General features: G+C 41.5%; 5 protein-coding genes across 12 annotated transcripts in view; all 5 read right to left on the bottom strand.

Moving 5' to 3' along the window:
• LOC125727555 (malate dehydrogenase, mitochondrial-like) overlaps positions 1-7122 on the bottom strand; it is a 112959-nt gene extending 105837 nt beyond the window's left edge. Inside the window, exons 1-2 of one of the 3 annotated variants that reach the window (XM_049004359.1) lie at positions 6351-7122; positions 1287-1524 (exon numbers count right to left, since the gene is read on the bottom strand). In XM_049004359.1, coding sequence (XP_048860316.1) covers positions 6409-7122 — 714 coding nt within the window. In that variant the 3' untranslated portion in view covers positions 1287-1524; positions 6351-6408. Of the gene's footprint in view, positions 1-1286; positions 1525-3699; positions 3938-6350 lie in introns of those variants that run through there. The other 2 variants (XM_049004360.1, XM_049004358.1) reach the window with 2 other exon arrangements.
• LOC125727556 (malate dehydrogenase, mitochondrial-like) overlaps positions 1-9535 on the bottom strand; it is a 115372-nt gene extending 105837 nt beyond the window's left edge. The window contains exons 1-2 of one of the 3 annotated variants that reach the window (XM_049004362.1): positions 8764-9535; positions 1287-1524 (exon numbers count right to left, since the gene is read on the bottom strand). In XM_049004362.1, coding sequence (XP_048860319.1) covers positions 8822-9535 — 714 coding nt within the window. In that variant the 3' untranslated portion in view covers positions 1287-1524; positions 8764-8821. Of the gene's footprint in view, positions 1-1286; positions 1525-3699; positions 3938-8763 lie in introns of those variants that run through there. The other 2 variants (XM_049004363.1, XM_049004361.1) reach the window with 2 other exon arrangements.
• The window catches only part of LOC125727545 (neurotensin receptor type 1-like), a 131867-nt gene that overhangs the window by 92295 nt on the left and 12620 nt on the right, over positions 1-26952 (bottom strand). The window contains exons 3-5 of one of the 4 annotated variants that reach the window (XR_007388795.1): positions 25050-25134; positions 24735-24964; positions 23246-23330 (exon numbers count right to left, since the gene is read on the bottom strand). Coding sequence is in view for 2 of the 4 variants with exons in the window: in XM_049004345.1 (XP_048860302.1) it covers positions 23081-23330; positions 25050-25134 (335 nt within the window). In the remaining 2 variants the exon portion in view is untranslated. The other 3 variants (XR_007388796.1, XM_049004345.1, XM_049004346.1) reach the window with 3 other exon arrangements.
• On the bottom strand, positions 1287-2296 carry LOC125727553 (malate dehydrogenase, mitochondrial-like). Its single transcript, XM_049004355.1, has one exon. It carries the CDS (start codon positions 2294-2296, stop codon positions 1583-1585), a length of 714 nt encoding a protein of 237 aa, XP_048860312.1. The 3' UTR covers positions 1287-1582.
• LOC125727554 (malate dehydrogenase, mitochondrial-like) lies at positions 3700-4709 on the bottom strand. The gene has a single exon (XM_049004356.1). It carries the CDS (start codon positions 4707-4709, stop codon positions 3996-3998), a length of 714 nt encoding a protein of 237 aa, XP_048860313.1. The 3' UTR covers positions 3700-3995.

The raw sequence follows: 26952 nt of genomic DNA, 5'->3' as shown, positions 1-26952 counted from the left end.
ATAAAATGCACCCGGTGCATTATTAATTTAATAATTTATACTAGTGAGCGGTATTTAGCAACATACATCAAAAACATCTTCAAGATTCCAATATGGAAGGTAACTGACAAAGTTTTCAAGCAGAATTCATAAAACAAGGCACCGCAAGGAGTCCGTTCGATTTGGAGATGGCACCGTAGTCCCGGATAGGGACTATGGTGAGCGGTATTTAGCTACTTACTTCAAAAACATTTAAAAAACTCTGTTAGACTAATACCTTAGTTATTTTAATAATTTAAGGGATAAAAAATATTTGTCGTCTTTGTCAACGTGTTATTTTAAGTAAATGTGTTATTTTCTAACGGCAAAAGCCCTGTCATGTTTTAGGTGTGAAATTATATGCACTAGCAACTGTCTCTGGGGGAGCAGCCCCGGTTAGGTACTATTAAGCAGCATTTAGTGACAAGCATCAAAACACATTTTTAAAAACTTTGATGGAATAAAGTCTTAGTTATTTTAATAAATACGTTTTTCAGTAAATGTTTATTCACGCGCATGCACACAAACACACACACCCCGGAGGTCGGGGGGCTTTAGAGTTTAACTTTAGGTTGCTGATCGCAATGTGTGACCAAACCCCAAAGCACCCTAACTTAGTCGTTTACTAACTTATCGCGAAAAAACAGACAGAAATAGACTTGTAAATTTTAAAGAAAAGACATTAACTGTTTTTGTTAATGTTTAAAGGTATACAAACTACAGATGTATCGGACATGCACACAAAAACACAAAAAAGAGTTTGCTCAATCAGAAAAACACCAGACATATATAGTTCACGCTTATGCTTATGTCAGAAGCGGAGCAAAATTAAGCTCAATGTACCAGGTAATATCTCTCTGATGGATACTACTTTTTCAACTTTACACAGCAAGCTGCCATAATATATAGCTTAAACTTTGCCCTTTCCCTTTGTCTTATACCAGATTATGTGTTGTCCATTTTGTGGAATAAGTCTTGAGCCTGTCCTATCATACTGTGGCTCGTGTGGCAGAAATGTTCAGTTTTAAAGGAGTCTTCAAGAGGAAGGTATATTTTTGTCTTTTTCTTTAAGATGGATTTCTGTGCTGCACTGTAAATTATTACTAAGAATACCACCTAAAAAGCATGCGTCATATGTTGAATGAAATACAGTAACAAAGGTAGAAAAAAGAACTACTTAGGGTGCCATTTTGTAAAAGTTTTAAAACTCCAGCCACTGGACCTTCATCATAAACACTAAAGGAAAGAAGAAAATTTAAAAAGAGCCATTAACCAATTTCAGTTTCTTACATTGTTCATTAATCAGTCATTGTGTAAAACATGACACCAAAGTGTATAAATGCAGTGGATTTTCTTGTGTCTAATATAGTGTTTTCATATGCTCATCCATGACGGATAAACTTATCCAAGAGTATTTCGTGGAGGGTCATAGCTCGGAAATAATAATGGACTTTTATAATAATTTTACTGTGAACATTTCAAAGCAACAACAATAAAATACACTACCTTTCAATTACTCTGTGGGTCCTGTCAGTTCATCCAATATCATTAGCCATTGCACTTTTTACTGTGCTTCTCCTTGAGCTGCCCTTTCTCTCACAAAGTCCTCCCCCTTCCTGATGGAGGCCTTTAGTTCACTTGATGCTTCCGCCACAAGTTTTTCTTCGAATGCGGAGAGCTTTCCAAGGCCCAGGTTCCTCTTCACCCCGTTGGTGCCGAGGAGGAGAGGGGTGGAGAAATATGTGCATTTGCCTTCCTCTGACCTGACGAATGCACATTCCTTGACCCCCTCTTTGCCATTCATGGCATCCAGCAGGGACAAGGCGAACCTAGCCCCTGCATACGCCATGGAGAGGGTGGCAGAGCCTGCCCCAGCCTTAGCCTTCACGACCTCAGTGCCTGCCTCTTGGATACGGTGCGTCAAGGCAGCAAACGTATCCTCAGTGAACTCCACTTTGGGAGTGCACTGAGATAACAGAGGAATGATAGTCTTGCCCACATGGCCACCAACTACGGGAACACTGACACGTGCTGGATCCAGTCCTGTGAGTTCTGCCACGAAGGTGTTAGCCCTGACGATGTCCAAAGTTGTCACACCAAACACCCGCTTAGGGTTGTAAACTCCATGCTTCTTTAGGATGTCCGAAACAATTGGAACAGTGGAGTTAACTGGGTTGGTGATTATGCACAACATTGCGTCAGGGCAGTTGTGGGCACAGGCATCAGCCAGGGTGGCCACGATGGAGGCGTTGGTCTCAAAGAGGTCATCCCGTGTCATCCCAGGCTTCCTGGGCACTCCAGCAGGAATGAGGACAGCTTCACTCCCCTTCAGAGCTTGCGGGAGTTGCTCTGGGCCGACGTAGCCAGTGATCTGGGCCCTGGTCTCGATATGGCTGAGGTCTGCAGCCACTCCGAGGGTGTGGACAACGTCATAAAGTGAGAGCTGGCTGACCAGGGGACTCTTTTTCAGGAGCAGTGACAGGGGCTGGCCGATGCACCCAACACTGCCACCTTTGTGTTGCTCTGGGAAGAGGTGCAGAAGCTGCGAGCAATGCTCACAGCTGACCTGACGATGCAGGAGAACATTACGCGGGAGTACTACTTTGCTGGTGGACTGAAAACGAAATGAGAATTCTACAGACTTTCCCTTAGCACCAACGAGATTTATACCCAGCCTAGGTTCTAGAACTTATACACGTAAGCAAACACATAAAACGCTAACTAGGGATTCAACATCTCCTTGGAAACGGACTGGAACGGAATGGAAGAACGTCACTTTGTGGACGAAATAAATTTCGGGAGTGAAAGAAATGGATTTTGTGTACGTGGCTTTTCTAAACATATAGGCTATTTCCATAGGGTAGCCACAAATGCTACAGTGAACACTAGTGAGCACTAATGTACCATGCAGTTTTAATAACAAGGAATGAAATAATTGATTATAAAAGGCCGAATTAATATCAGTTGCTTAGCTCATATTATAAATAACCTGATATTGCCCCACGTATGTTGTGCCGAATTTTCTTCCCAGTCCGAGCCCGTGTGCCGTTACTAGTACCTGACGCTAGAATTGAACTCTGTAATTTATCGGATGACTTGGTGTTAACATACAGGCTTGTTTTAATTATGATTCCTGTTGGACAATCGTTTAGGCTACATTTGTGCGCATTTAGACTAATCAAAAAAACACCAGACATATATAGTTCACGTTCACGCTTATGACGTCAGAAGCGGAGCAAAATTAAGCTCAATGTACCAGGTAATATCTCTCTGATGGATAATACTTTTTCAACTTTACACAGCAAGCTGCCATAATATATAGCTTAAACTTTGCCCTTTCCCTTTGTCTTATACCAGATTATGTGTTGTCCATTTTGTGGAATAAGTCTTGAGCCTGTCCTATCATACTGTGGCTCGTGTGGCAGAAATGTTCAGTTTTAAAGGAGTCTTCAAGAGGAAGGTATATTTTTGTCTTTTTCTTTAAGATGGATTTCTGTGCTGCACTGTAAATTATTACTAAGAATACCACCTAAAAAGCATGCGTCATATGTTGAATGAAATACAGTAACAAAGGTAGAAAAAAGAACTACTTAGGGTGCCATTTTGTAAAAGTTTTAAAACTCCAGCCACTGGACCTTCATCATAAACACTAAAGGAAAGAAGAAAATTTAAAAAGAGCCATTAACCAATTTCAGTTTCTTACATTGTTCATTAATCAGTCATTGTGTAAAACATGACACCAAAGTGTATAAATGCAGTGGATTTTCTTGTGTCTAATATAGTGTTTTCATATGCTCATCCATGACGGATAAACTTATCCAAGAGTATTTCGTGGAGGGTCATAGCTCGGAAATAATAATGGACTTTTATAATAATTTTACTGTGAACATTTCAAAGCAACAACAATAAAATACACTACCTTTCAATTACTCTGTGGGTCCTGTCAGTTCATCCAATATCATTAGCCATTGCACTTTTTACTGTGCTTCTCCTTGAGCTGCCCTTTCTCTCACAAAGTCCTCCCCCTTCCTGATGGAGGCCTTTAGTTCACTTGATGCTTCCGCCACAAGTTTTTCTTCGAATGCGGAGAGCTTTCCAAGGCCCAGGTTCCTCTTCACCCCGTTGGTGCCGAGGAGGAGAGGGGTGGAGAAATATGTGCATTTGCCTTCCTCTGACCTGACGAATGCACATTCCTTGACCCCCTCTTTGCCATTCATGGCATCCAGCAGGGACAAGGCGAACCTAGCCCCTGCATACGCCATGGAGAGGGTGGCAGAGCCTGCCCCAGCCTTAGCCTTCACGACCTCAGTGCCTGCCTCTTGGATACGGTGCGTCAAGGCAGCAAACGTATCCTCAGTGAACTCCACTTTGGGAGTGCACTGAGATAACAGAGGAATGATAGTCTTGCCCACATGGCCACCAACTACGGGAACACTGACACGTGCTGGATCCAGTCCTGTGAGTTCTGCCACGAAGGTGTTAGCCCTGACGATGTCCAAAGTTGTCACACCAAACACCCGCTTAGGGTTGTAAACTCCATGCTTCTTTAGGATGTCCGAAACAATTGGAACAGTGGAGTTAACTGGGTTGGTGATTATGCACAACATTGCGTCAGGGCAGTTGTGGGCACAGGCATCAGCCAGGGTGGCCACGATGGAGGCGTTGGTCTCAAAGAGGTCATCCCGTGTCATCCCAGGCTTCCTGGGCACTCCAGCAGGAATGAGGACAGCTTCACTCCCCTTCAGAGCTTGCGGGAGTTGCTCTGGGCCGACGTAGCCAGTGATCTGGGCCCTGGTCTCGATATGGCTGAGGTCTGCAGCCACTCCGAGGGTGTGGACAACGTCATAAAGTGAGAGCTGGCTGACCAGGGGACTCTTTTTCAGGAGCAGTGACAGGGGCTGGCCGATGCACCCAACACTGCCACCTTTGTGTTGCTCTGGGAAGAGGTGCAGAAGCTGCGAGCAATGCTCACAGCTGACCTGACGATGCAGGAGAACATTACGCGGGAGTACTACTTTGCTGGTGGACTGAAAACGAAATGAGAATTCTACAGACTTTCCCTTAGCACCAACGAGATTTATACCCAGCCTAGGTTCTAGAACTTATACACGTAAGCAAACACATAAAACGCTAACTAGGGATTCAACATCTCCTTGGAAACGGACTGGAACGGAATGGAAGAACGTCACTTTGTGGACGAAATAAATTTCGGGAGTGAAAGAAATGGATTTTGTGTACGTGGCTTTTCTAAACATATAGGCTATTTCCATAGGGTAGCCACAAATGCTACAGTGAACACTAGTGAGCACTAATGTACCATGCAGTTTTAATAACAAGGAATGAAATAATTGATTATAAAAGGCCGAATTAATATCAGTTGCTTAGCTCATATTATAAATAACCTGATATTGCCCCACGTATGTTGTGCCGAATTTTCTTCCCAGTCCGAGCCCGTGTGCCGTTACTAGTACCTGACGCTAGAATTGAACTCTGTAATTTATCGGATGACTTGGTGTTAACATACAGGCTTGTTTTAATTATGATTCCTGTTGGACAATCGTTTAGGCTACATTTGTGCGCATTTAGACTAATCAAAAAAACACCAGACATATATAGTTCACGTTCACGCTTATGACGTCAGAAGCGGAGCAAAATTAAGCTCAATGTACCAGGTAATATCTCTCTGATGGATAATACTTTTTCAACTTTACACAGCAAGCTGCCATAATATATAGCTTAAACTTTGCCCTTTCCCTTTGTCTTATACCAGATTATGTGTTGTCCATTTTGTGGAATAAGTCTTGAGCCTGTCCTATCATACTGTGGCTCGTGTGGCAGAAATGTTCAGTTTTAAAGGAGTCTTCAAGAGGAAGGTATATTTTTGTCTTTTTCTTTAAGATGGATTTCTGTGCTGCACTGTAAATTATTACTAAGAATACCACCTAAAAAGCATGCGTCATATGTTGAATGAAATACAGTAACAAAGGTAGAAAAAAGAACTACTTAGGGTGCCATTTTGTAAAAGTTTTAAAACTCCAGCCACTGGACCTTCATCATAAACACTAAAGGAAAGAAGAAAATTTAAAAAGAGCCATTAACCAATTTCAGTTTCTTACATTGTTCATTAATCAGTCATTGTGTAAAACATGACACCAAAGTGTATAAATGCAGTGGATTTTCTTGTGTCTAATATAGTGTTTTCATATGCTCATCCATGACGGATAAACTTATCCAAGAGTATTTCGTGGAGGGTCATAGCTCGGAAATAATAATGGACTTATATAATAATTTTACTGTGAACATTTCAAAGCAACAACAATAAAATACACTACCTTTCAATTACTCTGTGGGTCCTGTCAGTTCATCCAATATCATTAGCCATTGCAGTTTTTACTGTGCTTCTCCTTGAGCTGCCCTTTCTCTCACAAAGTCCTCCCCCTTCCTGATGGAGGCCTTTAGTTCTTTTGATGCTTCCGCCACAAGTTTTTCCTCGAATGCGGAGAGCTTTCCAAGGCCCAGGTTCCTCTTCACTCCGTTGGTGCCGAGGAGGAGAGGGGTGGAGAAATATGTGCATTTGCCTTCCTCTGACCTGACGAATGCACATTCCTTGACCCCCTCTTTGCCATTCATGGCATCCAGCAGGGACAAGGCGAACCTAGCCCCTGCATACGCCATGGAGAGGGTGGCAGAGCCTGCCCCAGCCTTAGCCTTCACGACCTCAGTGCCTGCCTCTTGGATACGGTGCGTCAAGGCAGCAAACGTATCCTCAGTGAACTCCACTTTGGGAGTGCACTGAGATAACAGAGGAATGATAGTCTTGCCCACATGGCCACCAACTACGGGAACACTGACACGTGCTGGATCCAGTCCTGTGAGTTCTGCCACGAAGGTGTTAGCCCTGACGATGTCCAAAGTTGTCACACCAAACACCCGCTTAGGGTTGTAAACTCCATGCTTCTTTAGGATGTCCGAAACAATTGGAACAGTGGAGTTAACTGGGTTGGTGATTATGCACAACATTGCGTCAGGGCAGTTGTGGGCACAGGCATCAGCCAGGGTGGCCACGATGGAGGCGTTGGTCTCAAAGAGGTCATCCCGTGTCATCCCAGGCTTCCTGGGCACTCCAGCAGGAATGAGGACAGCTTCACTCCCCTTCAGAGCTTGCGGGAGTTGCTCTGGGCCGACGTAGCCAGTGATCTGGGCCCTGGTCTCGATATGGCTGAGGTCTGCAGCCACTCCGAGGGTGTGGACAACGTCATAAAGTGAGAGCTGGCTGACCAGGGGACTCTTTTTCAGGAGCAGTGACAGGGGCTGGCCGATGCACCCAACACTGCCACCTTTGTGTTGCTCTGGGAAGAGGTGCAGAAGCTGCGAGCAATGCTCACAGCTGACCTGACGATGCAGGAGAACATTACGCGGGAGTACTACTTTGCTGGTGGACTGAAAACGAAATGAGAATTCTACAGACTTTCCCTTAGCACCAACGAGATTTATACCCAGCCTAGGTTCTAGAACTTATACACGTAAGCAAACACATAAAACGCTAACTAGGGATTCAACATCTCCTTGGAAACGGACTGGAACGGAATGGAAGAACGTCACTTTGTGGACGAAATAAATTTCGGGAGTGAAAGAAATGGATTTTGTGTACGTGGCTTTTCTAAACATATAGGCTATTTCCATAGGGTAGCCACAAATGCTACAGTGAACACTAGTGAGCACTAATGTACCATGCAGTTTTAATAACAAGGAATGAAATAATTGATTATAAAAGGCCGAATTAATATCAGTTGCTTAGCTCATATTATAAATAACCTGATATTGCCCCACGTATGTTGTGCCGAATTTTCTTCCCAGTCCGAGCCCGTGTGCCGTTACTAGTACCTGACGCTAGAATTGAACTCTGTAATTTATCGGATGACTTGGTGTTAACATACAGGCTTGTTTTAATTATGATTCCTGTTGGACAATCGTTTAGGCTACATTTGTGCGCATTTAGACTAATCAAAAAAACACCAGACATATATAGTTCACGTTCACGCTTATGACGTCAGAAGCGGAGCAAAATTAAGCTCAATGTACCAGGTAATATCTCTCTGATGGATAATACTTTTTCAACTTTACACAGCAAGCTGCCATAATATATAGCTTAAACTTTGCCCTTTCCCTTTGTCTTATACCAGATTATGTGTTGTCCATTTTGTGGAATAAGTCTTGAGCCTGTCCTATCATACTGTGGCTCGTGTGGCAGAAATGTTCAGTTTTAAAGGAGTCTTCAAGAGGAAGGTATATTTTTGTCTTTTTCTTTAAGATGGATTTCTGTGCTGCACTGTAAATTATTACTAAGAATACCACCTAAAAAGCATGCGTCATATGTTGAATGAAATACAGTAACAAAGGTAGAAAAAAGAACTACTTAGGGTGCCATTTTGTAAAAGTTTTAAAACTCCAGCCACTGGACCTTCATCATAAACACTAAAGGAAAGAAGAAAATTTAAAAAGAGCCATTAACCAATTTCAGTTTCTTACATTGTTCATTAATCAGTCATTGTGTAAAACATGACACCAAAGTGTATAAATGCAGTGGATTTTCTTGTGTCTAATATAGTGTTTTCATATGCTCATCCATGACGGATAAACTTATCCAAGAGTATTTCGTGGAGGGTCATAGCTCGGAAATAATAATGGACTTATATAATAATTTTACTGTGAACATTTCAAAGCAACAACAATAAAATACACTACCTTTCAATTACTCTGTGGGTCCTGTCAGTTCATCCAATATCATTAGCCATTGCAGTTTTTACTGTGCTTCTCCTTGAGCTGCCCTTTCTCTCACAAAGTCCTCCCCCTTCCTGATGGAGGCCTTTAGTTCTTTTGATGCTTCCGCCACAAGTTTTTCCTCGAATGCGGAGAGCTTTCCAAGGCCCAGGTTCCTCTTCACTCCGTTGGTGCCGAGGAGGAGAGGGGTGGAGAAATATGTGCATTTGCCTTCCTCTGACCTGACGAATGCACATTCCTTGACCCCCTCTTTGCCATTCATGGCATCCAGCAGGGACAAGGCGAACCTAGCCCCTGCATACGCCATGGAGAGGGTGGCAGAGCCTGCCCCAGCCTTAGCCTTCACGACCTCAGTGCCTGCCTCTTGGATACGGTGCGTCAAGGCAGCAAACGTATCCTCAGTGAACTCCACTTTGGGAGTGCACTGAGATAACAGAGGAATGATAGTCTTGCCCACATGGCCACCAACTACGGGAACACTGACACGTGCTGGATCCAGTCCTGTGAGTTCTGCCACGAAGGTGTTAGCCCTGACGATGTCCAAAGTTGTCACACCAAACACCCGCTTAGGGTTGTAAACTCCATGCTTCTTTAGGATGTCCGAAACAATTGGAACAGTGGAGTTAACTGGGTTGGTGATTATGCACAACATTGCGTCAGGGCAGTTGTGGGCACAGGCATCAGCCAGGGTGGCCACGATGGAGGCGTTGGTCTCAAAGAGGTCATCCCGTGTCATCCCAGGCTTCCTGGGCACTCCAGCAGGAATGAGGACAGCTTCACTCCCCTTCAGAGCTTGCGGGAGTTGCTCTGGGCCGACGTAGCCAGTGATCTGGGCCCTGGTCTCGATATGGCTGAGGTCTGCAGCCACTCCGAGGGTGTGGACAACGTCATAAAGTGAGAGCTGGCTGACCAGGGGACTCTTTTTCAGGAGCAGTGACAGGGGCTGGCCGATGCACCCAACACTGCCACCTTTGTGTTGCTCTGGGAAGAGGTGCAGAAGCTGCGAGCAATGCTCACAGCTGACCTGACGATGCAGGAGAACATTACGCGGGAGTACTACTTTGCTGGTGGACTGAAAACGAAATGAGAATTCTACAGACTTTCCCTTAGCACCAACGAGATTTATACCCAGCCTAGGTTCTAGAACTTATACACGTAAGCAAACACATAAAACGCTAACTAGGGATTCAACATCTCCTTGGAAACGGACTGGAACGGAATGGAAGAACGTCACTTTGTGGACGAAATAAATTTCGGGAGTGAAAGAAATGGATTTTGTGTACGTGGCTTTTCTAAACATATAGGCTATTTCCATAGGGTAGCCACAAATGCTACAGTGAACACTAGTGAGCACTAATGTACCATGCAGTTTTAATAACAAGGAATGAAATAATTGATTATAAAAGGCCGAATTAATATCAGTTGCTTAGCTCATATTATAAATAACCTGATATTGCCCCACGTATGTTGTGCCGAATTTTCTTCCCAGTCCGAGCCCGTGTGCCGATACTAGTACCTGACGCTAGAATTGAACTCTGTAATTTATCGGATGACTTGGTGTTAACATACAGGCTTTTTTTAATTATGATTCCTGTTGGACAATCGTTTAGGCTACATTTGTGCGCATTTAGACTAATCAAAAAAACACCAGACATATATAGTTCACGTTCACGCTTATGACGTCAGAAGCGGAGCAAAATTAAGCTCAATGTACCAAGTAATATCTCTCTGATGGATACTACTTTTTCAACTTTACACAGCAAGCTGCCATAATATATAGCTTAAACTTTGCCCTTTCCCTTTGTCTTATACCAGATTATGTGTTGTCCATTTTGTGGAATAAGTCTTGAGCCTGTCCTATCATACTGTGGCTCGTGTGGCAGAAATGTTCAGTTTTAAAGGAGTCTTCAAGAGGAAGGTATATTTTTGTCTTTTTCTTTAAGATGGATTTCTGTGCTGCACTGTAAATTATTACTAAGAATACCACCTAAAAAGCATGCGTCATATGTTGAATGAAATACAGTAACAAAGGTAGAAAAAAGAACTACTTAGGGTGCCATTTTGTAAAAGTTTTAAAACTCCAGCCACTGGACCTTCATCATAAACACTAAAGGAAAGAAGAAAATTTAAAAAGAGCCATTAACCAATTTCAGTTTCTTACATTGTTCATTAATCAGTCATTGTGTAAAACATGACACCAAAGTGTATAAATGCAGTGGATTTTCTTGTGTCTAATATAGTGTTTTCATATGCTCATTCATGATGGATAAACTTATCCAAGAGTATTTCGTGGAGGGTCATAGCTCGGAAATAATAATGGACTTTTATAATAATTTTACTGTGAACATTTCAAAGCAACAACAATAAAATACACTACCATTCAATTGCTCTGTGGTTCCTGTCAATTCATTCAAATCTTTAGCCTTCTCCCACAGAGGTTACCTTCACACTCCTCTTTCAGTAGTAATTTTTTTCCCATTTGAAACGATTGTCAATCCTTCTCTTTTAATTCCCAGAAATTTTGAAATGACTCCATTGCACTTTTTACTGTGCTTCTCCTTGAGCTGCTGTTTCTCTGACAAAGTCCTCCCCTTTCCTGATGGAGGCCTTTAGTTCATTCAGTGCTTCCGCCACAAGTTTTTCCTCGAATGCGGAGAGCTTTCCAAGGCCCAGGTTCCTCTTCACTCCGTTGGTGCCGAGGAGGAGAGGGGTGGAGAAATATGTGCATTTGCCTTCCTCTGACCTGACGAATGCACATTCCTTGACCCCCTCTTTGCCATTCATGGCATCCAGCAGGTACAAGGCGAACCTAGCCCCTGCATACGCCATGGAGAGGGTGGCAGAGCCTGCCCCAGCCTTAGCCTTCACGACCTCAGTGCCTGCTTCTTGGATACGGTGCGTCAAGGCAGCAAACGTATCCTCAGTGAACTCCACTTTGGGAGTGCACTGAGATAACAGAGGAATTATGGTCTTGCCCGCATGGCCACCAACTACAGGGACGTTGACATGAGCAGGATTCAGTTCCGTGAGTTAGGCCACGAAGGTGTTAGCCCTGACGATGTCTAGAGTCGTCACACCAAACACCCGCTTAGGGTTGTAAACTCCATGCTTCTTAAGAATCTCTGAAGCTATTGGAACAGTGGAGTTTACTGGGTTGGTAATTATACATATCATCGCTTCAGGGCAGTTGCGGGCACAGGCATCAGCCAGGGTGGCCACGATGGAAGCGTTGGTATCAAAGAGGTCATACCGTGCCAGTGACCTGGGTCCTGGTCTCGATGTGGCTGAGGTTTGCAGCTACTCCGAGGGTGTGGACAACATCGTTTAGTGAGAGCTGGCTGACCAGTGGACTCTTCTTCAGGAGCAGTGACAGGGGCTGGCTGATGCCCCCAAACGCACCCAACACTGCCACCTTTGTTTTGCTCCCGGCATTGTATTGCAATGCTCGCAGCTGATCTGGCGATGCAAGAGAACATTCTGATGCGAGAGAGTACTGCTTTGCTGGTAATCTGAAAACAAAATGAGAATTCTGTAGACTCTCCCTTAGCAACAGTGAGATTTATTCCCTGGGTTTTAGAGCTTATACACGTAAGCAACTACGTAAATACGCAAACTAGGGATGCAACATCTCCTTCGAAATGGACTGGGACTGGAACTGAATGGAAGAACATCACTTTGTGGATGAAATGTGTTTCGGGAGTGAAAGAAATGCATTTTGTGTATGTTGCAGGTGCATGCCTGTGTAGTACCTTCTAATTCCTACACAGTAGGTATACTAACTGAGTAACAAACTGTTAAAAACACAGCTAAATTGTTTACATTTGCAGAGTAATGGTCTTTAGGTCTCCGCTATCCAGATAACATTTGTTTTTTTGTCATACACATCTTCAGTGCTATTGTCACTATTTCAAATTGAGATGATTGTTCAAGAAAATAATATTGTCAGCAGTTTTAGGTAAGTCAAAACTGTTTATTGTATTCTGAATCAGTTCTGCTTCATGTCGACAATTGCCAAACATAGTATATGATTGAGTTGATCTGTTTTTGCTAATATACATACACTTTTTCAATAGGGAAGTAACTTTAACTCTGTTTTGATCCAGCCTGCATTCAGGCTATGGTGTCGATCTGGCCTTGGTTTCCATATAGCAATGTTCATTATACTATATTCTTAAAGCACATTATTGCATCTGTGCTGGCCTTTGATCTGATCTAGTTTATACTATTTGACACCCTGTTTGGTTGTGTGATGATTCCATAGTCAAATTGTTTTGCTAATAAAGATGCTCAAATGGTGAACATACTGTAAATTTGTTTGTTAGCAAAGAATATTGAGTGTATTTTTGGTAGATGTTAAGTGACTAACATGCAAATATAGAAAGTCTCAGTGTGTGCAGAAGCTTTTGACTGAGAGTGTATTTCATTCCATTGTACATTATTTAATTCATGTGCTTCCAATCAGTCATTGTATAGGAGCAGGCATTTATGACATGCATTTGTACTTATGCTGCACTGCCAGTGCTGCCCCCAACAGGGGTATTGCCCCTGAGCTGACCCTCACAAGCACTATATGGTGCCTCTGTCTTGTGTTTTCACTACATTTGGGTGGGCTTGATTTGCACACATCTAACCACTGCACCATTCATGTACAACATTTACATACTGTAATTATATAGCAATGCAATTATATAGATAAGCAACAATGTAGTAATCTGGAATTTTTGGAAGCAGGGGTATTGGAAATGATGGGACAGGGGGGACCCCCTCTCCCTTCTCTGAAAATTAATTATGAATCTGAGCTTTAGTGAGGCTATTAAGTGTTTTATGAGGACAAAACACATCTAATAAAATGTATATTCCTGTTTTATATAGTTGTGAAACTAAATTTTAAATAAGTCTAATTTTAAATGAAATCTTTATCATTCAAAATAATTGTAACATCTTGCTCCCATCCTTTCACAATGTGACTATTGTATATGTGCCCAGTGCGATGTCACAATACACATTGCATTTGCCCCCACCCCACCGCCAAGGCAAATTCTGTTCCCCCAGTGTCACACTCCTGTAGGCACCACTGTAGGCACAAAACACATATTACTTGTGAATAATTTAGCAAGTATTATTAGAAGATAAATTTCTGGGTGTGAAAGTATTAGCGTAAACTATGACATGAACTCATTTTGGCTGCATTAATGAATCACTTTAATTACTGAGGTGTTTCTCAGTCACGCCAGTGGTCTTTGGTGTCCAGGGGTGTCTTTCTCTTGTGTGATATTATGCATTCACCACTCTTTTGGGGTTTTCCCATGTTAAGTTTAAAATGGCCTAGGAACAAATGCATTTCACGTGAAAGTATTTTGTATTTTTAATTCTCAAACAAAATATGAATACAATACAAATACAGTTCTATAGTTATTTATTTATACATCAGTTTTCACTGATTGCTTGCCCAGTACAGGAAGCTACCTGTTTGGCCAGCAGATGTTGCTGAACATCCGGTCTTCTACCCTAATGTCAGTCCTAATTTGTTTATTAAGTGGTCACACCTGTTCCTTGTTTAAACCTCATCAGCTGTGTATATACCCTTTCCCTGGTTCTCTGTTATCTGACAACCACATCTCGTCATGCCACAAGTTACAGTAACTGTATTTAGAGACACCTCTTGACCAGATGTTTTTGAACTGTGGGAGGAAACTGAAGGAGATTTACATAAACAGTGGGATACTATTCAGATTCCATTTGTACATAGAGAGCCAGAGGCAGAAATCAAACCCACGAACCTGGCTTTGTGAGGCACGCCTAAGCACCAAACCACTATGTCATCCTATTAGCATTATTAGCTGCATTAACATTGCATCATTTCCCTAGATTCTTCTTCTTTTAGTGGTTTATATCCTTTTAAAATTTAAAGTTAGGTGTAGGTGGTAAAAACTTCCTACTGGAGATGTTTTATTTGCATTTTAGCTCCATTACTTGGACCAGCTGTAGTCTGGGCACCAAAGAGTCACCCTAAATCACAGCAGACCTTGAAGTAAGTGACCTCATAAGTGGCCCTCACAACAGGTCACTTTCCGAGGACGGAACTGAAAGTGACGGCACTGTATGGCCTGTAAGCATCTGACAAGAAACTACAGGCACAGCTTTTCATTATCTTCATTACCCCAAAGCCTCGGTCACACAGAACAGCTTGCAGAAATGCAAGATATATTCACCACTGTAATTATATTTGCTTTCATTTTTACTGAAATACATGAAAACACCTTTATTCCAGTATGTAATTGTTGTAAGTGCTTTACTGCAAATTGGTATCGAATACACTTCTGAGTGGTAATGCACAGGGCATAAAATGTGGCTCTTTAAAGCAAAATGAACACTGTTTCTGCCATTAAACAGCATGACGAAAGTACTAGCAGGAATTATGCTAGCAGAATTGCAGGTTTTGTGTTTTTCATTTAGATCTGAGGTTGGAGCAGCTGCGCTTGTGTGTGAACTCATCTGTCACTCTGACCCTCCTTATTCCAAGGTTTTCTTCCAATGGTACATCTCCTGTCAGTTATAGAGAAAAGGATAATGCTTAGCTGCAAATCTCTGGCCATCTTTAACAATGAATCACAATGCAGAACAATATGTTTCCTTTATATATATTCTGCTCATATTTCTTTTTTATTTTCTAGTTTTTCATGTCTTATTCAGTAGTGTAGGAACTGAGGGAACTGATGTCATGTCTATAAGAATCTATGAACACATGACACATTATAATGCATTCATAAAGCATTATAAATATGGCTATATATATATATATATATATATATATATATATATAAATATATATATAAAAGGAATATAAAATTATTATGCATTATGACTTCTTTATGAAGCACTCATTTATAATGCACTATGCCTTCATAATGAAGTACCAAGCATCCTTCATTATTATACTGACCATTATAATACATTATGAAGATATCTGTGCTGCATTATAAATGAGAGCTTCATTTGAGCTTATGAAGTATTATAATCAACACTATAATGCCTTATGACTCTCAAAGGAAGATGTTGTAATGCTTTATTATTTTTTATACCAAACATTATACTGCATTATAGATGACAGCTTTAAGTAAAGAGTTACCCAGTATTCTTATAAAGACGAGCGATAATAATAATAATAATAATAATACATTTTATTTAAAAGCGCCTTTCAAGACACTCAAGGGCACTGTACACAACAAATGATAAAACAAACATAAAAGGAGATAATTAACATAATCCTTAAAAAACAATCCAAAATAAGAAGACAGATTCAAAAAATGGTTATATGGAATAAGCAGTTTTAAACAAGTGAGTTTTGAGTCTAGATTTAAACAGAGGAAGAGAAGTAATGTTAGTAATGTCGGGAGGAAGCGAATTCCAGAGCCGGGGAGCAGAGCAGCAGAAAGCCCTGCTCCCCATAGTGGCAAGACGGTGGGAAGGGACAGAGAGAAGAAGAGAGGAAGAGGATCTGAGGCAGCGAGATGGAATGGCGACCTGAACCAAATCAGACAAATATGGAGGGGAGAGGTGGTGTATGGCCTTAAATGTATACAGGAGGATTTTGAAATTGATGCGATATTTAACTGGTAGCCAGTGAAGCTGCTGCAGAACAGGAGTGATGTGGTGGATAGAAGGGGTCCTGGTGATAATGCGAGCAGCAGAGTTCTGGACAAGTTGGAGCTTATTGATGGATTTTTGAGTAAGACCAAATAAAAGTGAATTACAGTAATCGATACGGGAAGTGACAAGACTATGGACAAGAATGGCGGTGGCGTGTGGGGTGAGAGAAGAACGGAGACGATTAATGTTGCGCAGATGAAAATATGCAGACCGAGTGATATTATTGATATGTGAATTAAAAGATAAAGTGCTATCTAGTATGACACCAAGGCTTTTCACATATGGGGACGGGGAAACCAAAGAGTCATCTATGGCAATGGGAAAACAATTAGTTTTGGATATTGTTGATTTGGAGCCTACTAGAAGAAACTCTGTTTTAGTACTATTAAGTTTAAGAAAGTTTGAAGAAAACCATGATTTAAGTTCAGCTAAACAGAGGCTAAGGGAAGGTGGAGGAAGAGTGGAATCAGGTTTAGTAGACAAATAAAGCTGGGTGTCGTCGGCATAGCAGTGAAAATGAATATTATATTTACGGAAGATATGACCAAGAGGAAGAAGGTAAATAATGAAGAGGAGGGGCCCCAGAACAGATCCCTGGGGGACACCAGTGGCAACAGGGGAAGGCTGAGAAGTGAAAGATTTAAGCTGAATAAACTGAGTGCGGTCAGACAAATATGATTTAAACCAATCTAATGGTGTATGGGAGAGACCAATGGAGATTAACCTACTAAGAAGAACAGAGTGAGAGATAGTGTCAAAGGCTGCGCTCAGATCAAGGAGAATAAGAATGGTAAGAAACCCAGAGTCAGCTGCCATAAGAAGGTCATTGGTTATTTTTATGAGTGCTGTTTCAGTGCTATGGAGAGGGCGAAAACCGGACTGAAACTGTTCATATAAATTGTTATTAGTTAAGTGAGAATGAATCTGGGTTGCAACTATTTTTTCAAGAATTTTTGAAAGGAATGGTAAATTTGAGATAGGGCGGAAATTATCAAAATGATTAGGATCAAGACCTGTTTTTTTCAATACTGGGGTGATAGCAGAAGTTTTGAAAGAAACAGGAACGGTTCCAGTGGTTAGTGAAGAATGAATGATTGCAAAAATAAGGGGAAGCAGAGAGGGTAGACAGGCTTTGACTAGAGGTGTAGGAATGGGGTCTAACTGACAGGTGGAGGATTTTGACTTACAGATAAGATCTGAAATATCATAAACAGAGGGAAGCTGAAAAGCAGAAAAACAATGTAATGGCAACATAATTTCAGGAGAGGTACTACAAAAAACATCAGGAACCAAGTCTTGATGGATTTTGTGAATTTTGTTAATGAAAAATAACATTAGAGAGTCACAAAAGGAAGATGAATAGAGGTGAATAGGTAGAGAATCTGGTGGCTTGAAAGTAGAGTTAAGCAGTGAAAACAGTGATTTAGTAGAATCTTCATTTGAACAGACAATGTTAGTAAAATAAGTAGATTTGGTTTGATTAATGCATTCCTTATAATATGAAATATGATTATTATACATTTCTTTATGGATTGTGAGACCAGTTCTTTTATACAGACGTTCAAGCTGTCGACCCTTTGCTTTCATAAGCCTGAGTTCAGCTGTATACCAGGGTGCTGACTGAGAAAATAATACAGATTTGATTTTTATAGGAGCAACAGAATTTAAAATACTATTAAGACTACTGTTATAATGAGAAACCAGATCATCTAAAGTGAGCAAGTTATTGAAATGCAAAATACTTGAAAAAGCAACAGAAAGGGTGTCAGAATTAATTTGTTTGATGTTACGGTAAGAAATGGTGCGAGGATTCTTTAATACAGAAAGGGTCATTTTAACATTAAAAGAGAGTAACAGATGATCAGTGATTGGCAGTTCGTCAGCCTTACAGTTGAAAGGAGTTAATCCAGAGCAGCAAACTAAGTCCAAAGTATGGCCCTTAGTATGAGTGGGAAAGTTTATATATTGATTGAAACCAAAACTGTCGAGGCAGGATGAAAAGTTTATGGTGAGAGGATGATTACTGTTGTCCATATGTATGTTGAAATCACCCAGGAGTATTATATTAGGAGAAATAGTAGCCAAGTGGGTCAACAGATCGGCAAAGTCACTTATGAAATCAGAATTTGGCTTTGGAGGACGGTAGATAGCAACTACAACAGTTGGAACAGGTCCCGAGAGTTGACAAACAACGGATTCAAAAGAACTAAAGATAGGTACCGACAACGACCGAACTTTCCAATTCTCACGATAGATTACCGCAAGACCTCCACCACGGCCGGACTCCCGAGGTTGACAGGTGTAAACAAACCCCGGGGGAGTGGAGTCGTTGAGCTGGGAGAAATCTTTGGGCTGCTGCCACGTTTCAGTCAAACAGAAAAAATCAAACTTACGGTCGGTGAGGAGGTCTTGAACGAGATGTCCCTTGCTCGTAAGCGAGCGGATGTTAAGCAGACCGAAGTTGACACAGGTGCTATCAGATTTGGCGAAAGTGTTAGCCGACCTGGCCAGGCTGGCTAATACACTGTGGTTAACAGCCCGGTCAGAGTTCAGTGGAGAACAACGAGAAGTGGACCAGAAAGATTGTATTGGCTTGGCGTTGTCATAATGAAAGTTCCGGCGAGAGCCCCGATGAATATACTTTCGGCGAGGGAAAAATGCGATGTCCGTGTAAGGATGAAGCACAGCCGGCGGTAGAGCAGCCAGGTGAAAGCGAAGTCGGAGGAGCGCATCAGCTGTATACTGGTAAAGGCCAAAACCAGGTCGGTGGACCAACGACATGAGAGTCCAGGCAAACACGAACAGTACACAGGTCCTACCAGACAACATCACAGGGGAAGACGCCGGAAAACCAGGCAGCCAGGTAAAATGAATCCGTCAGATATTGTAGTCCGTGGGAGACCGCAGCCAAAACAAACCGGTAGGTTAAACTAGGCCCAATACTCAAACTCTTGCAAAATCCGCCAGTAGTGTCAGAAAATATAAATAGATAAAAGGTGTTTACTAAAAATATTTTAAAATAAAATTAAAAATAAGAATAAGAATACCGGTGAGCAGCGGCAGCAAAAACGCGCCAGCGTTCACTCAACCGGAACCGGAACTGGCATTTAATAGTTGATACTGCTGACCTTGGTTGTGGTCATTTGAGCCCCATGACTTTTAATTAAATGCCAGGTACTAATCAGTCACTTGGAAGTTTTGAAAAGGTCATCAAAGCCATGCAGGTTCACGTCTGTGTGTGTGTGTGTGTGTGCGTGCGTGCATGTGTATGACCATTGCAATAACACAAAAATCACGTTACTCTCAAAAAGTATGTCCATGTACACATTTATTTATTGAATGTTATTTATATCAGAATACACTGCTCAAAAAGTTAAAGGAACTCTTTTTAATCAGAGTCTAGTATCAAGTCAATTAAACTTCTGGGATATGTATCTAGTCAGTTTAGTAGCAGAGGGGGCTGTTAATCAGTTTCAGCCGCTTTGGTGTTAATGAAATTAAGAACAGGTGCACTTGAGGGGAAACAATGACACAGCCCCCAAAACAGGAATGGTTTAACAGCTGGAGGCCACTGACATTTTTCACTCCTCACTTTTTCCAACAGTTTTTTCACTAGTTTTACATTTGGCTCCTGGTAGCATGAGGCGATACCTGGACCCTATGGAGGTTGCACAGGTAGTCCAACCCCTCCAGGATGGTGCATCAATATGTGCCATTGCCAGAAGGTTTACTGTATCTCCCAGCACAGTCTTAAGGGTTTGGAGGAGATTGCAGGAGACAGACAGTTACTCTAGGAGAGCTGGATCCATCAGTAGGGCTGGTACGTACTATTTTATGCGAGGAACTGGATGAGCACTGTCAGAACCAACAAAATTACCTCCAGCAGGCCACTGGTGTGAATGTCTCTGATCAAACAATCAGAAACAGACTTCATGAGGGTGGCCTGAGGGTCTGACGTCCTCTAGTGGGCCCTGTGCTCACTGCCCAGCACCATGGAGCTCGATTGGCATTTGCCATAGAACACCAGAATTTGCAGGTCTGCCACTGGCACCCTGTGCTTTTCACAGATGAGAGCAGGTTCACCCTGAGCACATGTGACAGACGTGAAAGGGTCTGGAGAAGCCGTGGAGAACGTTATACTGCCTGTAAAATTGTTCAGCATGACCGGTTCGGTGGTGGGTCAGTGATGGTCTGGGGAGGCATATCAATGGAGTGACGCACAGACCTCTACAGGCTAGACTATGGCACCTTGACTGCCATTAGGTATCGGGATGAAATCCTTGGACCCATTGTCAGACCCTATGTTGGTGCAGAGGGTCCTGGGCTCCTCCTTTTGCACGACAATGCCCGGCCTCATGTGGGGAAAGTATGCCAGCAGTTTCTGGAGGATGAAGGAATTGATACCATTGACTGATCCCCATGCTCGCCTGACTTAAATCCAATAGAACACTAGGGACTAGTGAATAATAGAATAATAGGGACATTATGTTTCGGTCCATCTGACACCAGCAGGTTGCACCTCAGACTGTCCAGGAGTTCAGGGATGCCCTGGTCCAGATCTGGGAGGAGATCCCCCAGGACACCATCCGTGGTCTCATTAGGACCATGCCTCGACATTGTCAGGCATGCATATAACCACGTGGGGACCATACAAACTACTGATTATGATTCTGAGTTACTGTAATGACATTTTTCCAAAATGGACTGGCCTGCCGCATAATTTCTTTCACTTAGATTTTCAGGGTGTCTTTGAATTCAGCCTCTGTAGGTTGATAAATTTCATTTCCATCAAACAGTGTGGCATCCTTTCATTCCTAATACATTACCCAGTCCACATTGGCATAGATATCCAGTATGATTTTTTCCCATTGAGATCTGATGTGTTTTCAAAGCGTTCCTTTAATTCTTTTGAGCAGTCTACATGTTCTCATTGTTGTCTATAAATAAATATATAGCAGATATTTAATTCTTGCTCAGATTTACAATTCCTTTTTTCAGTAACAGATGCAAGCAACGTGACTTCACAAGAATAGCTTCAATACAACAAACGCTGCAATCACATAAAAAGCAAAATACAAATTCACCAGAGTGGTTTCACCTTCACATGTAATAATGTAATAATGATGTAATCACACTTTGCTCATATACTGTAGCAGATGCTGTGAATACGGTTCTTGATATATGACTCATTTAATGCTGAATAAATCTTATGTAATTATCAAAGTGGAGATAAAGATGAAAGTTTGTGTAAATGGTAGCAAGTGGAGTTACATACTGTTCTCATGTAATTATGGTTTTAAAATGATTGTTTTCATGAAAAAATTTCTCTTTTTGTATTTCCCAGTAGGATTATGCTGAATGAAACAAATTAAAAACAAATGTATGATTATTAATGTGTAAGAATTTATGTGTAAGAATTGGGATTGAAGACATTGGTTTCATTCTGTACTCCATATTCTATTCTCTTAGTGGAGTGGATTTAAATGAAACAGAAAACACATTGCTGTTTTTCAGTCGGTGTTATGACCCAGTTTGGTTAATTCAAGAGGCTGGTTTGCTACAGCAATCTGAATAAAAGAAGAAATGGGCACAGTCTTCCAATGCTTTAAACCACATATAGCAAAATGTAATGGGACATTGATTTGCTGTGATGTCTGTAAAAATAGAATTGAGAGACATTTGGATGATGCACTATCAACAAGCTGGATGATGATGAAAAACATTCACAGCCTAGGATGGACGCGAACACACATGACTGGAAATGCAGCCGTCTTTAGAACCGTCTGCAGAGGAGTTTTTAATGAAAAATTTCTCTTTATCTACTGGGCACAGTGTTTCTGTTTTGGAAAACAGATTTTTACTTTTGTACTGAAGGGTTTATGCTGAAAGTCACTTAAAGGGTGACGCACCTGTGAAGACTGACAAAGCTTCACAGTGCAACACAGTGATATATCCAACATGGCATCCTGCTCCCTTTTGAGCTAACAAGGAAATAATGTAGCTGTCATCCATGCTGTTTCCTGCCGCTCTCAGACTCTCAGAGGTGACACGGACTCTGTTTGCAGTCTAAGGTGCTGTTTTGTGTTCTCAGGATCCAGATCTGTTAGGCTGGTACTCTTTCAGCTCTGTGCATGTCAAAAATGATGAGTCACGCTGACGGACAGTGGAATCCTTTTGCAACCTTCTACAATTTTAGGATTATTTTCCAAACGTCAATATTTGTTGGCCGCGAAGAGAGTAGGACGATTATCCTTTTGGCATTCTAAATAGATACACATATAGCATGATGCTATGTTATTAGGCTAAAATAAAGAACTGAATGGCGTATAGAATGAAAGTCCTTCTTTCTTAATTCTGCTCAAGAAAATTCACAGGCCACCTGAACTGAAAATAATTACCAAGCTATGAGATTAATATTTTGATCACTGAGTATGTGTATACAGCCTAACGTTTTGGGCAATTATGAAAATGACTCTTACCTTCCCCTTTCCCTGAAGGCTGATGAAAAAAAACAACGAATACCGTTATTGGCACATTCAGTTTGAGACTAATTCTGCTGCTTTGATTTTACTGTAGCCATGATCCTCCCTTGCTTGCCAGGTGATATTAATTAGCATTAGCTAATCAGAGATCAGTACACAGTCTCCTTGATAACATTGGTAGAGCAGGTGTGGTTGCTGGAGGTACTATTGGAGTATCTGGTCAGGACCTGTCTCTGCTTCTTCTGGTGACAGGGCAGGCAGAAGTAATTTACCATGGAGAAAAAGATCTGCCTGTAGTTTGCCGATACCAGGTTGTAGAGGATGGGGTTGATAACAGAGCTGACATAGAACAGCACGTTTGTCACCATGTAGAAGTAGTGGTAGAAGTCATATAGGCTGCTGTGGGAGAAAAGAGACAGGAAGGGAATGTTGCTTGATCCCATCAATCCATGCAGAAGGTCTATACAGAACCACTTGTCTAGTTTATTTTTTTACATAATAGTAGAAACATTAGTTACACACCGTATACTGTAACTGCCAGAAAACGCTTTTAGACAAATATATGGTCATTTATGCAGTAAAAGCAATATTTCCAGCCGAGTATATTAAACCAATGTAATTATCGTGTCAGTATAAGCACAATGAGGTGCTGTAATAGACAGCAATAATACTGTATCCATTCAGTATTTCAGTAACAGAAAAACTGCTTCAATGACATTGAGCTTTACAGAACAAGGTCTTAGTGCCAAAAGCATGGGAAGTTTATAACCCACGGCTGATTGCCCATAGTACAGTGGAGCTGAGATGTCTGTAATGAGTCCTGTTTGAAAGGGCTCTCCACAGTACCCTTGAAAATGACACAACCTCTATTGCTAAAGTAAAAAAATTCAGCTTTACGGTTAAAAAAAGTTGCTTTGGATAAATCCATCAGCCAAACAAGCAAGCGTAACTCAGCAGAATGGAAAAAAGCCATTCCTTATTGCGTTCCTTGCTAGTGCATTTGTGTAATCAGGATATGAACATCATGCACTTTTATGTAACTCTCATCAGCAGCCTTTACCTGTATTATTATATTATTAAAAGCTAAGTCAGTGTACTTATGGTAAAAAATAAAACATCTTATATAATTCCTCTCAAGTTTCCTTCGGCCTTCACAAGCATGCATTCATTTAGTCCGAGTTAAGAACACTTTTTTCCCCCCATCATCTATAAAGCTGAATGAAATTTGAAAAACCATGGCAACTGTAAAAGGAAACATATGCAGTCAACACTCTTAGTCAGGAGAATCTGACCAAATCCCATTACTAACAGCCTTTTAAATTCGGCGCTTCTGTCAGATTGGAATATTGATTTAGTTAGGCACCAGACATGCTACAGTATGACTGTGCTCAAAGTACTTCTTTTCTCTTTTTTTAGCTTGTTACTTGTGTGTTTTTCAATAAGTAACCTATGGATGATGATCTTCAAACATCATATACACACTAACCCGCAACCCTTTACCCAAAACTTGGTAATAAGATGGACAGATCGAAGGAATTTTGCAGTATTTCATCTGACATCCACCACTGAAAATGAGAGTGAATTCCTTTCCCTGAATAGCTTTGCATTTTGCCTTATTCGAACTGACCTACCGCAGTGCATCATGTATTGGTGGCGTGTGACACAGTTCACTGCGTAGCGATGTCTGTGGGTCTGCTAGCATTCAAACATGAGCGGTGTGTGATTCCCTCTCTCTTCAGCATACTGTCGCATTGGTACATATTGCTGCAATCTGCTCAGGAGCTGAAAAGTCAGTGTAATTACCTACAAGACTTCTGATTAAAATGGTGACCTTGCTTGACCTTTGGGTTTGACTGATTATTCTCCCAAAGGGTTCTTCCTAAAGCAGTGGAGCAAAATAATACCACATTACGGTCTGCAGTGTCACTCTGCTCCAAGCATTCCTTGTGACATATGTGGTTTGTTTGTTTCTGAAAACAATCCTGCAGAATGACTCCTTTTACCTAAAAGGCAGGACAGAAAACATCACAGGCCTAGAATATTTCATATGTAAAATAAGTCATTTATGGACAGGTATTCGTGAAGAGCACCTTGACCGATTTGATCTGCTGCACTCACTCTGTCCACTCAGTGACGTAGCAGAACATGAGCCGTCTCGTGTGGTAGGGCAGCCAGCACACCACAAACGCGATGACCACAGCGCCTGGCAAGGTACAGGGCCACACAGAGATGTCACCGAGGGAGAGACGGAGGGAGGGAGAAGAGAGACAAACAGTACTGTCACTGCAGGGGGAAAAAAAGGACTGAATGAGGAGCCGTATTCAGTCTTTTTGCCAAAATGTTTTTTAATTTAAGCGTTAATTTGTTAAGAATGCTAGTTTAATCTATCCAGTATTTCTGCTTTATTTGCCTGAAGTGAATTTACAGTAATTGACTGTTTACAGTTCTTTCCAATCATTTTCACACTTGTTTCAATACCATGTCCACTTTTTCAAAACGCTTCACGCTTCACACACAATGCACTAAAAACCACCAAAACACTTCACCCAAAAAGAAGCAGAATTAGAATTTATCATTATTCATCACTTAACTTATAAAAATCAAACAAGGGCAAGAAGCTTTGTATATCTTATAAGAAGGGACTTAAAAGCTCAGTGGACTGTAATTTAGGCATAGATCATGTATTAATGCCATGACCCTGTTTAGCACTTGCACACAAACATGAAAACATGAAAATGAAAGGAACAGCAATTCTGATACCAAAGAAGGAGTCCAAAAGAGGAAGAACAACAGAATGTAGATGAGGCATTGTTTATTCCTCCCTGGTACCTTTTGGGGGGGGGGGGCAGGGTCTGTCATTCAGCAAATGACAAGAGTTACTGATCATCCCAATTACTTATTCATTTCCACATGTCTCTTGTTCCCTGGGTTTGTTTAAGCTGAGATTGTTTTAATACAATTATGCTATTTGGCATTTATAAGTTCATACACACACACACACACACACACACACACAGATACCTTTCCTCCTATATTTGTGGGGACCGTCTATTAATTTCTATGGGAAAAACCAAAATAAAAAATGACCACCTTAACCGCTACCCAGCCTTAACCCTGACCATAAGTAACCAAACAAAATACAAGTCAGTTTGGCAGTTTTAGTTTTTTGATTGTAGTCACTGATTTTTATTACACTGAGGTTATCCTTAAGGGGACTGGTCCCCACAACTTAAAAATAACAGGTTTTTATCTTATTGTGGGTTCCTGCAACATAAGGTATATCTGTACACACACACACACACACACACACAGACACATGCGCGGTATGAATACATTCATCCTTTATTGCAATGTTTCCCAGTCCGGTCCTTGGGACGCACAGACAGTCCACATTTTTTCTCCCTCCCAGCTCCCTGGGCCAAAAATGTGGATTGTCTGGCAGGGAGGGAAAACATGGACTGCTGTGGGTCCCAGAGGACTGGGTTGGGAGACACTGCTTTACAGTATTGATTTAAGATGTTCCTTGGTTGTCATACAACTGCTGGCCAGATAACATCCTGAACCTCTTTGGGAAACAACTCAGAGGTAAGTCCCTCTCAAAATACAAAGTGTGGTATATCGTGACAACATGACAACAAATCTCTGTTCTATGAAATTAATATTTACTATGAGGCATTTACTTGGAGCCCAGGACAGACAGTAAAATACATATTATAAAGCTCTATCACATAAAACTCCTGTAGCAGAAGGACAGCTGCAAAACTGCACCAGATAGTATTTGGCTTAACAGACTTTCTGTTACTGGATGGTCCACCAGCTGGTGGGGGGAGGGGGGGGGATCTTGTTCTGGACCGGAGGAAAGGTGAGTTAGTGGTTAGTTTACCCCCTTTGTAGGAGTCTGACTGTGTGATTGTGGAGGAGTGTGAGAAGTATTATGCTTCTTGTCAGCAATGTAACATGTACGAGTACATAATACTTTCCACTAGTCCCTCATTTATTTCTTAGAAACAATGTTTTTCTT

Source organism: Brienomyrus brachyistius, unplaced genomic scaffold, assembly GCF_023856365.1.
Source record: "Brienomyrus brachyistius isolate T26 unplaced genomic scaffold, BBRACH_0.4 scaffold102, whole genome shotgun sequence".
NCBI lineage: Eukaryota > Metazoa > Chordata > Actinopteri > Osteoglossiformes > Mormyridae > Brienomyrus > Brienomyrus brachyistius.
Note: the sequence above shows the minus strand (reverse complement) of the source record. Positions and strands in the feature narration are given on the sequence as shown.